At 36.9% G+C, this 12,107-nt stretch overlaps 1 protein-coding gene across 3 annotated transcripts in view; it reads left to right on the forward strand.

The window, feature by feature from the left end:
- The first annotated feature begins 341 nt into the window (after nt 1-341).
- CFH (complement factor H) overlaps nt 342-12,107 on the forward strand; it is a 31,026-nt gene continuing 19,260 nt past the window's right edge. For all 3 annotated transcript variants that reach the window (XM_084266241.1, XM_084266242.1, XM_084266243.1), the window contains exons 1-6: nt 342-475; nt 4,056-4,241; nt 5,810-5,915; nt 7,222-7,298; nt 8,795-8,989; nt 11,183-11,353. In XM_084266241.1, the coding sequence (XP_084122367.1) occupies nt 415-475; nt 4,056-4,241; nt 5,810-5,915; nt 7,222-7,298; nt 8,795-8,989; nt 11,183-11,353 (796 nt within the window). In that variant the 5' untranslated portion in view covers nt 342-414. The remainder of the gene's footprint in view (nt 476-4,055; nt 4,242-5,809; nt 5,916-7,221; nt 7,299-8,794; nt 8,990-11,182; nt 11,354-12,107) is intronic.

Here is a 12,107-nt window from a genome sequence, read left to right on the forward strand (position 1 = left end):
TTTTTTTTTTTAACTAAGCATATCAGACACAAGGAATCATAGAATAATGTATACAATTTCTTTTGGGATACCAATAAAAAATAAGTTTATCTGAGAATGGAAGGGAATTGTATAAAAAATGTAGCATAATGTAAAAACAAGCAGACCACAGGGAAGGATTCTGTCAACCAAAACTGCCAGATGTTTGTTTATTTATCCATTTAGCAAAGTTTGGAGAGGGGAAAAAAAAAACCACAAACCACTTGTGTGTTGCAAGAGGATTAGGGGAAGTGACCACTGAAATCAGAGTATAAATGCTTTGCAAGGTCAGTCCCTGGAGCAGTTAGGAAGTAAAGCAGGAGTGGAAATAATACAAAGCAATACAAAAGTAGGATTCGATACTAAATGTTTTTGCTGTGCTTCTGAATCTCCAGAATGTCGTTCCTGGGCTATACAGTTCTGTTCTTGTGTTGGATGTATTGTACTGCAGAAAGAGGTAAGCTTTATTGTGGGGGAAAAAGTATTTCTTAAAGTGTGTGTGAAGTTGGTAACTAAAACAATATGTAAATAGAAAGGTTGCATTGTAGTCTATTTTAATGAACTAGCAACAGTAATTGAGATTCATTCTGGCAGTATTTAGCACCTTTAGTATTTAATGTCCTGTCATAAGTATTATTTCTCCTATTTATTTGGATAGCTACTGCTGTTTATAGCCTGTTGCAAATCTTTTGTAGAGATTTGCATGCCAGTAAACTAGAGACAGGTAGATAATTTGTTATTAATTATGGTTTTTAATTAATCTAACACCCAAAACTTCTAAACAGTTGGTAGATTAATAACTATGTTAATCTGCACTTCTGTCTGGAATAACCTGTGAGATAATCTGAGAAAGAAGATTGCTAAATTGACTGAAAAGCTTACAAACTGTCTGTTGAGTGAAAGTCTGGTTTTTAACCCATTAAATGAGATAAATATATGCAGGTATGCTTTTGTACATGCTTAAAGAGGTAGCTAGTATTCTGGGTATCTTTTCAGAAGCCGGATATTTTCTTCTTTTAGGTTCAATGTGTTTTTCTTGATACTGTATTTATATTGTTCAATGTATGTTTAATAATTCTTTTGGTTTCTGTCTGGGATTCTTTACAGAGATTGTAGTGGGAAGGGTGCTATGTGGTTTTGAACACATTGAAAAATCAGGACATTAATGACGTGTTACCTTTTTATGTATACTTATAATAAATACTGCTCCAAAGCAACTAATAAAGTCTAATTTGTTTGCAAAGAAGTCCAGAAAAGTCACAGAATTTTAAAAGAAATTTTACCTGAATTTGCAGTTCCTTTTTGTAACCCTCTCTTTGGATCAGAGAGATTGCAAAGGAATGTGAATGTAGCAATATTTGATTTATCTAGAACAACTATTACCAAGGGTCATGCAGGGTTCTTAGTTCAAGTTTCATAGTGAAAGTCTGGGTGAGTTGTTCTAGAGGTGGGGTTTTGCACAAGGGCTGAGAAATGCTTCTACGCAAAATGATAGTTTGTGCTTGGCACTGGAGGCTGCAACTAGCATAAGCTGCAAGAAAGCAACTTGAGTTAGCTCTAACTGAGGTCAAGTCACACATAAACACTACACAATTCCAGCTCTCCTGGAAGATAGGTGTTTTGTGTAAGCTTTCTAAAACAAAAATAAAACACTCCCAATTTTGTGAGTATACACAGTGAGTGTTTTTGAAGTATATACTATCAGAATAGTTCTTCTCAAGCTATTAAGAAACTGCACTGAATTAAAAAAAAACAAACCTTAGGTGTAGTCAGAGATACAGGTACATACTGTGACCCTAAATGGAGATACACACTTGACATCAGGACAGGAGCGGTAAAGAACAATCAGAGAGCACTGAAGGAAAACCCAGAAAGAAGAATGTCGCAGTAATGTTGGAAAAACTATTAGGAGATTGCATTTTGTAGTGTTTGGGGTTTTTTTTATGTAACCAAGGAGGTGTTAAGAGGTCCCATTCTGCACAACAGATGATAAAAGTTTACTGCAACTCGTCAGTAAGGGAGGTATAGAGCCACGAAGTGCTCTTTGTACTAAATAGCCTATTTTTAAAACCAGAATTTGGAGTGTGCTTTCTCACCTTACAATCTCAAAGTATCTAATGAAAAATATGCAGAATTGGAAAAACTCCTTTTCTCATTAAAAAGAAGAGTGTTTGGGATAAAGTAATCATTTTTAACACATTTGAAAAACAGAACTAGGTAGAGGAGTCTTCATTTTGCTTATTCCTGCACTTTGCAAAAACACTGTTATGTGAATGGGTTTTAATTTTGGCAAGGAAAGTGGAAGTTCCTACTAGGTTTTTTGATAGTAGGGTAGTACCCTCTAGCGGGCAAAAGCAATAGTTTTTACTCAGATGTAATCATTGGTAGGTGGGAGCATACTTATTAAAGTTAGTTGGAAAATAACATGAAAGGGGGGGCATACTTTTCCTTAAACAACCCAGCAGTATTGTCAAAGCTCATCTACTTCTGCTGGCTACTTAATACAGCCAAAATAAAGTTATCAGATCTCAGAGTTCACATTCTTTTCTTTACATTTTCAAAATGCCATAGCTACAGCACACTTAAATTATACAGGTTTTTTTCTTGTAACAAAACCTTTTCCTCACTTGTAAACACTTCTCTAAAACAAGCCTTGCACACTTCTTTGTGGAAGAACAAGTATTTAATTTGCTTGCTTTATATTAGAAATCACAGCTACTTAATGTGTGGTTGTGATCTCCACGGTGTATTTCAGCAAGCCCCATCCTACCATCCCTCACTTGTGAAAAGAGCCGAAGTATTTTCACTGTAGTCCCAATTCCAGGCAGCACCTGGACAGTCTGTAGGAAAGCTTCAGTAGGAGAACTGCTGCTTTCTCAAACTTGTGGCCTTAGAATTAAACTGGTGAGAGAACTTCTGTGCCAGATCTGAGTAATGAATTTACTTACCAAGAAGCTTCCTTCCGTAGTGGATGTTTCTTCTCTTATTTCTATTCTACACCAATGTTTCACTTCTTTTCCAAGGCTTCATTTCTCAGAGGTTATTTATTCTTGATGATTTCTCACCTTTCATGTTCAGATATAAAATAGACTTCATTGCATCTAACTAGCTATACTGTCCAGACTCTCTTACTCTGGGTAAAGCTTCAACCATTAAAATTAGTACATTTCAGTTAATTATTATAAACACAAACACACAAGGTTTCTTAACAAAGAGTATTTAGATTTCCATTTACAGCTTCCCAACATTTGTTTCTTTCCCCTTTAGTCTGATTTTTTTTCTCAGTCTCAAGCTGTTGAGGAACTTCTTAAAATGAATTCAGGATAAGTTATTGTAATTCATATGGGATTGAGTGTACATTTCTCTGGATAGACACGGGAGATGGCCCAGGAAGGAGGGCAAATACAGTCAGAACGCTTTAAAGCTAAAAAAGGTCAAAGTGAATTACAGAATTAATTATAACATGTAATAATTGACACGTTATAAGAAATAATTTCATGGGGCAGAAGGGGTAAGTATTGGAATATCAGGTGATTCAAGCCTAGAGAGAAAGTTTAGGCAATGTAAAGGTGAGGGGAGAGCTGATGATAGAATTTGATCAAATGGTACATGAGTTTACTGTCAGTAAGGATGGTGATGGCTGCAGAAGAAAACAGTTTGAAAAGATACTCTGCAGAACATGTGGAGATGTTCTCTGTGGTAAAGGAAGGACAGACATGGAGGAGCTCCTGCAGATGGAAGCATAAGAGATGCCTGTGGTTACAACCCAGGCACTAATCCCATCTCCTTTTGCATTTCATGAATTATGACTGTTCCATGTGGTTTCTTGGCACTTACTGACGTCCTTCTAAATGACTCTTCATAAGCATACAAAACGTGGATTTTTGGCAGTCTCCCATTTTGTGATGACAAAGTAGAAAACATGCTCATTTGATCACAAATGTCCCCAGGATTTCTTGCTACATTTTCTATTGTAAAATTGTTAGGACACTTGTAGCATGTGCCTCAGTCACCCATTTTTTATTTACAATTTTTAGCTTGTACAGAACCACCTCCTAGGAGGGTTAAAGAAGTGCCTACTGAAGTATGGGACAAACCTCCCTATCTACATGGGACTCAAGCATCATACCGATGTCGGCCTGGATATATGAAACTTGGACGAATTGTGTTTGAGTGTACTGACGGAATATGGAAGCAGCACTTCCCCTCAGCAGAATGCAGAAGTAAGTTTTTATGCAAAGTAGCTGCAAACATTTGACCTGACAGATCACATTCCTTGCCACTGATGTCAATGTGAAGTTGCAATTATATCTTTATTTGTAACTAACTTATTTCAACATACTTTAAAACATCATTCTGAAAAGTATGTATTTATAAGGAACATTTTTCCAGTTCAAAGGAGTATCTATTTTTTTGTTTTCTTTACAGGAGAATATCTTACTCTAGGCCAGACATGTTAACCAGATTTGTGTTCAGTTATTAAAATATTAAGTTATTAGGAGCTTGCTTCCAATATTTTAGAACATGTCTAATGTAGTTGAAATTTACATTCTAAAGCACTAACCTAGTTTCTGAATGTGAGTCAAGAGACAGTATTATCTTCTTTTCAGTTTATATATTTCATAGAACTAGTAGAATAATTTCTTAGAGGTGGAAAACTATTTTTCCCTGCTTTCTCTTTTAATATGTGAAAAAAAAAATCGTGATTTGAATGAAAGCTGTTTTTCATTATCTCTAGTAAGCTGTGTTTAGAAGTATCTTACACTCTCATATAGAATTTATTAGTGAATAAATTGAAGTTTATTATTGTTAGCTATCAGATACTTTTTTCTGTAATAAATTGATTTTAAACTCACAGAATTTTTAAACACACAATCTGTTTTTCTTACATATCTAACACAAATAACTTTTACTACTAGAATACAAATGTTTGGTTTGATGCTATAAATTTAAGTCCTAACTGTCATTCTAACAGAGATGAATAGAATTGGTAAAAATTAAGGTGTTACTAGTTTCTCTTACAGTTTTTATTCAGTCACCTTCTTGGGTTTTACACATACTTCTATAACTATTCAGTGAACACGGGTCTTTTAAATTGCACAAATGTTTGCGTTGCTTTTTAGTAACATGTTTGTGTGTCCTGGTTTCAGCTAGGATAGAGTTTCTTTCTAGCAGCTGGTGTAGTGCTGTGTTTGGGAGTTAGGATGAAAGCCGTGCTGATAACACAGGGATGTTTTTAGTTGTTGCCCAGCAGTCAAGGACTTTTCAGTTGTTCATATTTCCCTGCTAACGTGAAGGCACAGTGGGTGAATGGCTCTGAACTGGACAGCCTGAGTTTGTGTGGTTCAGTGAGAAACTGCATTTGTGTATCACCAGTTTTGTATATTTTGCTGTAAAGTCCTATTATTGTTATTTCTCTCTCTCTGCTGTCCCAATAAACTATCCTTATGCTAACCCATGAGGTTTATGGTTTTTTGGGTTGGTTTTTGAGTTTATTTTTCCTCCTCTAATTCCCCACATACCCTCTTAGAGAGCAGGTGGCTGCATGGTGCTGGAGCAAAACCACAACATTTAGTAAATACTACCACCCCGTGCATAGCTACTGACAACGGTGAGTTGAAGGTGGAAGAAGGAGAGGGATGGTCTGCCACAGGTTAAGTGGTCCCATTCTCTTTTCAGGATAGACCACACTAGACAGCAAAACTGATCACAGGATTTTCTGTTCTCTCCAAATCACAGTGGGTCAGGTTCTTCTTTTTAAAATGTTTTTAATTTATTTATTTTTAACCAGATAAGCCCTGTGGACATCCTGGAGATATGGAGTTTGGTTCCTTTGAACTTACCAGGGGAAGTGAATTTGTATTTGGTGCTCGAGTTGAGTACACATGTGATGATGGGTAATACCTGATTAATTCAATATATAGAAGTTAACATAAGGTGTCAATGTTAAAAGAAGTGTCAGTAATTACACTGTTGTCTGTAATACACCTACAAATTACTAATACTTAAATATGGGTAATTGTTTAATTAAAATTTCTGTAATTACAGTAATACTAATGATAACTCTTTTGCATGTGTGGTTCTATTGGAGTAACTGAATTCACGCACCTCAAACTGTCACCCAAAGTGTCTAAAACACATAAGGGTGTAGCTAACTTCAAATCATGGTTGTCCAAGTAGAAAAATAATGATCTGTCTGCAAAGCTGCCTCATGACTCCACCAACCAGCCAGTTCAGATGGAAATGCAGCGCTCTATGCTGGAATGTGTCCTCCCAGTAGGCAGTCATGATGCTGTTATGTTAGCAAAGTCATTCGGCCATTCAGCAGAACCTCCTATTCAGAACCAAGACTCATAATTACAGAGTAAGTCATTTTTTGTGCTTTATGAAGTAAAATGGATTGTATAAAATGTTTGAAAGAAGACATTACTGGTAGACTCACTAACATATCTTCACTGACTACTGGGACGAATACTTTTGTCTTCCTCCTCTGTTGATCTTCTCCAATGAAAACTGCAGCAAGGCAAACACGTAGTATTGTGCTTAGTTAAGTATGTGTATGACTGGATTCTTTCCTCTTGAAACACAAATCCTCTATAAGCATGGGCCAGCGGTTTAGCATGCTTTTGCAGTGCTTGTAGTGCTGGTATCTAGTCTGAGTTCCACAAAAACAGTTCCAAAATCAATATTGCCCTTAGTCCCCCTTAAGTTCTGACAGTTCTTCACTGTCCTTCCAGACTAGCTGTTCCTCCTCTGACTACATTTCAGACAAAGCAGAAGCCATGGCATTGTGGCTCTGTTGCCCTCAAACCTAAGATAATACTAGCCCATCAAAGCACGAGATACCTATGATTTAGATTAAGTCCTATTTTGGTGCTTCACAGCTTTCAGTCATACTAGAGCACAGGCAGTTTCAATGTGCTTGCTACTGATCGTGTAAATTACCCCATGGTTATTTCTTATGTAGCCAAAGCTTGCCTTGCCTGCAATGAAGAAGCCATCTTACTGATTATTTCCTACTTTCTGATTTTTTTTTCATACTTTTTGCCATATGCAATTAAAAGAAACAAAACAGGGGTCGTGTTTTGGTTAGTTTGTGCTAAAACATGAAACCTACTTCCTTTGCCTCAAAAACAGCAGCACTGCTGTTTGTGTCACATAATGAGACCGTATTTTAGCATTGTTTACTTTTTATTTGGTAAGATACCAGATGCTCAGCCAAAGAAACTACCGTGAGTGTCAGGCAGATGGATGGAGCAATGACATCCCTCACTGTGAAGGTAAATGGCCTTTGACATTTGATTCTTTATCAAACTGTCCTTTTATCTGTCTGATGCTATCTAGAACTAGCCTGTGATCTCACTACTAGGATAAATTTGCATATGTTTAAATTCAAGTTATGCAGCAGAGAAAGTCTTACAATGACTTCTCAGCCATTTTAATCCAATAAGCACTCAAGCTTTTGTTAAAAAACTTTCATGAAAAGGGCTCTTGTCACTCCCAGACTGGCTTAAAGCTCCGCCTCACCTGAAGGCCCTGAAAGAGTAGATGTCTGCAAAACATGCTTACAAAAGACAGCTGAGATGAGGTGTTTTGGGTGTATGTGAAAGCATGTGTGTTTTTAGCTAGTTATTCACTGTTGTGAATACCCTGCTATTAAGGTTTTGTTATAAGTTCTTCTCCCTATTAACATACCATTGAAGAACTTCAGTAAGTAAGAATTGAGAGCAAGAGAGACCTAGACCTCAGGACTTCATGCTTAACACAATGGACATTCCCCTGCTCCCATATATTTCCTATTTAGTTTACTGGATTTTGAGTATTCTCAATTTTATGCATAGAGATCTCTGCACAGTATAGAGCAATGGCTTCCAATGTTTCTGCCACGTGTCACCAAGATATTGCAGGGGGTTTAGCGTTAGATTTTTCTTTCATGTTGGAGGAGTTTTCATTAGGCTGAAATATGATTGCCTGTTTGTATAATGTCCTAATTGTGAGGATCCTAGAAGACAGAATATGAGCCCATAGAAAAAGCAGATGAATTACAAGACGGAAATGTTGTCAGAGAGAAGTGGGCGCTATGGTAAGCAAAACACCAGCCACTTTCATATATGTTCAGTGATAACAATGTGAACATCTAAGAATGACCTTTGTTAGTAAGAAATATCAGATGACATACATTAATTCTCCATTTTTCTGAAATAACAAAGTTAAGAGTTACAAGAGGTCTCAGCTTATGTCTGTCATTGTTTTTCTTGACTTTAGTAATATAATGGTTCTGATGTCCTTAACTTTAGCTAGTAACTGAACTATTGCAGTCCATCTGTACTTTTCCAGCATTTGCCTACAGCAAATTCAGTTAGGCATAGCTTTAAAGTAAATTTACCTGTTTTGACAAACTTTAATGGCCTTGTGTGTCAGTCATCGAAGGTCCATCTAACCATCCATTGAATTCATAGGATACTTTAGATTGGGCAAGACCTCAGGAGGTCATCTAGTTGAGTGGGTCCTCGGTCTTTAATTTTCAAGGGCAAAGAGGAGGGTGATAAGAGCCAGTCTACAAGCTAGTGCTTATGTCAGTCTTTCTGCTTCATGTTTTGTATTTGATATGTTGCAAACTGTATCTGAACACATAACAGGAGTGTATATTTTTAAAATGTATAAGTAAATTGCAGTGAGTTTTCTGTATTTTAACTTTTTTTGTGTGTCAATTTATTTTACAGAAGAGACCTCAAAATGGCTGTTTTAGCTCCTTTTGTTTTATTTTATTTTTCAGTGGCAAAATGTTTACCTGTACAAGCACCAAAAAATGGAAAAATAATTATGACTGGTGCATTTGAGCTTGACCGTGAATATTCCTTTGGCCAGGTTGTAAATTTTGAATGTGATGCAAAATACAGGCTTGTTGGACTTAAAGAAATCATTTGCTCCTCTAATGGAAAATGGAATAGTGAAGTGCCTCGGTGCGAAGGTAAGAAGGATACTCTTTATTATCTGTAATTAAGAAACTGTATTCTCGCAGACTTCTAAGGACTAATTACCATATGGGAAACTACAATCCACATTATTCCACAGCAATTAAGCATAGTTTGTCTGTAAACAACCTCCACTGCATATATGCAGAAGTAGTATAAGAAAGAGAAATCGGAGAATATTGATGCTAATATAGTCATAATGGACCATCTGTTTGTTCCACGTTTTCACTGCAAGCTGTGTGTTTTGCCAGGCTGCAGTTAATTTCTTTAAAAATAGCTTTTGAATGTCTACATAAGATTCAATCAATATAGTGTTGACGTAACCAAAGTCATGACATATGGCTTTGAAACTATGTGAACCAAGTTTAAAAAATAAGTATGATTTTAATTCACTCATATTCTTAGGCTACATAAAATACAAAAGGATTATGACAGATTTTTCCTTCTTCAGACTTATGTGTTTCAACAAGTTAAAAGGTTAATTCGTGTTTAGTTTTTACTGAATGAAGTTAGGTGAGGTGGTTATAGTAGGTGAGATCAGTAGTCGTCTGGGGCAAGTTGCTCCAGACCATGTCCAGTCAGCTTTTTAGCATCTCTAAGGATGGAGACTCCACAGCCTCTCTGGGCAACCCATCCTAGTGTCTGACCACTCTTAAGTAAAGATTTTCTTTTCCTATGTTTAAGTGGTATTTCCTGTATTTCAGTTTGTGCCCGCTGCTTCTCAGCTTCTCACCAGTGCCAGTGAGAAGGGTCTGGCTTCATCATCCTTACTTCTGCCTGCCCCATGATCCTCCCTCCTTCACCACACCACACACACACACCCTTCCCCACCCAAGCCTTCTTTTCTCTAGATTCTCTAAGCCTCTTTTTTATCTGTCAGCTTTTCCAATTCCTTAAATATCTTCATGTCCTTTCACTGGACCTGCTCCAGTATGTCCATGTCTTTCCCAGTATTGGGGAGCTCAGATCTGGAAACAGCACTCCAGTGCTGAGGAGAAAAAGGAAGGATCACTTCCTTTGACCTGCTGGCAACACTTTTCCCAGTAGATACCAGGACCTTGTTTTCTTTGTTTGCTGCCTGTTCAACTTGTCCATCAGGACCACCAAGTTTTTTTTCTGCAAAACTACTTTTCAGCCAGTCCACCCCACCCTGCCTCTCCTGCCAGCTTGTGCTGGTGGATGGGGTTATTCCTCCCTTTTTGCAAATAGATATTGTATGGGATCAGACTGTCAATATGTAAGAATGAATCCCAAGAAGCTTATGGCAATAATGACTGTTAAATATTCAGTCCATTAAGTTTCTTAGATTATTTTTATGTTACCTGATTGGGAAGCATGCATTTAGAAGAGCAGAGTACATATGTCAGGATGTCAGATACATGTATGTTTTTTCACAATATCAGTGTTGTATTTGGCTGTTTTGAAACACCCATTTATTGTCACTTGAACAGCATAAAATGGGATTAAACACAGGTGCTTTTAACATTTGCAGAATACAGTGATTTTTATTAAAAAATGGCAGTTCCACTGAGCTATATTTCATCCTAGATGCAAAGTAAATCCAGCAAAGGAATCCAAGAGAACTATTTGATGTCTGTTTCTGTGGCCTAGGAAACAAAGCCTTGAATATTTTCTGATTTTATGAATGCATATTTTGGAAACTGCAAGATCTTAGTGGTTTTATTTGGTTTGGTAAGGAGCTGAGGATGCTGAGGGTCATTTACAGGTAGGAAAGCATTCTAGTGTCAGTTTTCCAGATAGATTAATGCTTTTCACCTGTTGATGCCATCATTTTACTAGTCATCTACTGGCTATGAGAGAGGTTTAGGTTTGCTGGAAATTACAAGGAAATGAAATTATCTGAAAAATGGAAAAATCCTATATTTCAAGTAGTCTAGTTGCCAATTGTAGAATGTCTCCTGCATTATACACTGATTCTGAGATCCATTAAAATCCAAGGCAAAGCCCTGATATCTGTCTTGTGACCAGCTTTCTACTGATTCCATGCTATACCACACCTGGCACCCACAAACAGGTCATCAAAGAGTTCTCAAATAACTTTCAAACTGTTTCTCAATACAAATGTGTTTTGTAAAGTCAAGAGGAAAAACAAATACTCCAATAGGCGTTTATTCTCAGCACATAAAGGTAAACAAGTTATATATGGATTTTGTCCTCCTTAATTTCAGAGATTGCCTGTGATGTGCCAGAAATTCTACATGGATTTGTACTTTCTCCAAAGAATTCTTACAAGCAATATGAACAACTTCAGTTTTCCTGTGATGATGGATATGGATATGGTGAAAGAGCAGATACACGATGTACTGAATTGGGATGGACTCCAACCCCCTATTGCGTTGGTTAGCCTTGCCTAAAGTTATTTTGCCCATTTGTTGTGTTTGGAAGTAATTTCAGAGATTATTAATGACCAAAGTTAGTTTATTCTTAACAAAAGAAATTAGTCCACATCTCACCCCATGAAGATCTGGAAGGATTAAGTGTTAAAGGGACTAAACAACTGGATAAGAGTTTTCCATGTGTAAACAAAGACCAAAGTAACACCATATGCATGAATCCTACCACTGTCCATAACCTTTAGTCTAAGATGAACACAGCAACTTGTTTAATGTCATCAGAACTGTTAATGCACAACCGCATTGTCCATGGTGTTCAAATTTCCCATCAGAAATAGTCTGAGAATCTCTACAAATGAATACATTTACAATGCTGGAACTCCTTCTTACTTTCTAAATCCCACAAACAGAATATGAATGTTATGTCCCAGTTGAAATAGTTTGATGTAAATTTGGGGGAAATCATTGGTGTCTTGAATTGCCTTCAAGAAACTGTGAAGACTTGATACTGGAAAAAATTTTGGCAACAGGGCAACATTGTAGGATGTTACCACCCACCTTCCTGGGACCTCTTCCAGAAAGACTCCTTTATAAATAAGTGCCCACTCAGTTCTTGACCTTTCTGATTCAAGATTAGTAATGATACTAATTAATATGCATTGCCTATGGTTTAGTAACATACTGCTTTTGAGAAGTGCCAAACAAAACATTCCACCAGACTCTGGTATACTGGACTCTGATGTACTGGACTCCAATACCT

The sequence above is a fragment of the Gallinula chloropus genome (genome assembly GCF_964237585.1).
Source record: "Gallinula chloropus genome assembly, chromosome: 6".
Classification (NCBI taxonomy): domain Eukaryota; kingdom Metazoa; phylum Chordata; class Aves; order Gruiformes; family Rallidae; genus Gallinula; species Gallinula chloropus.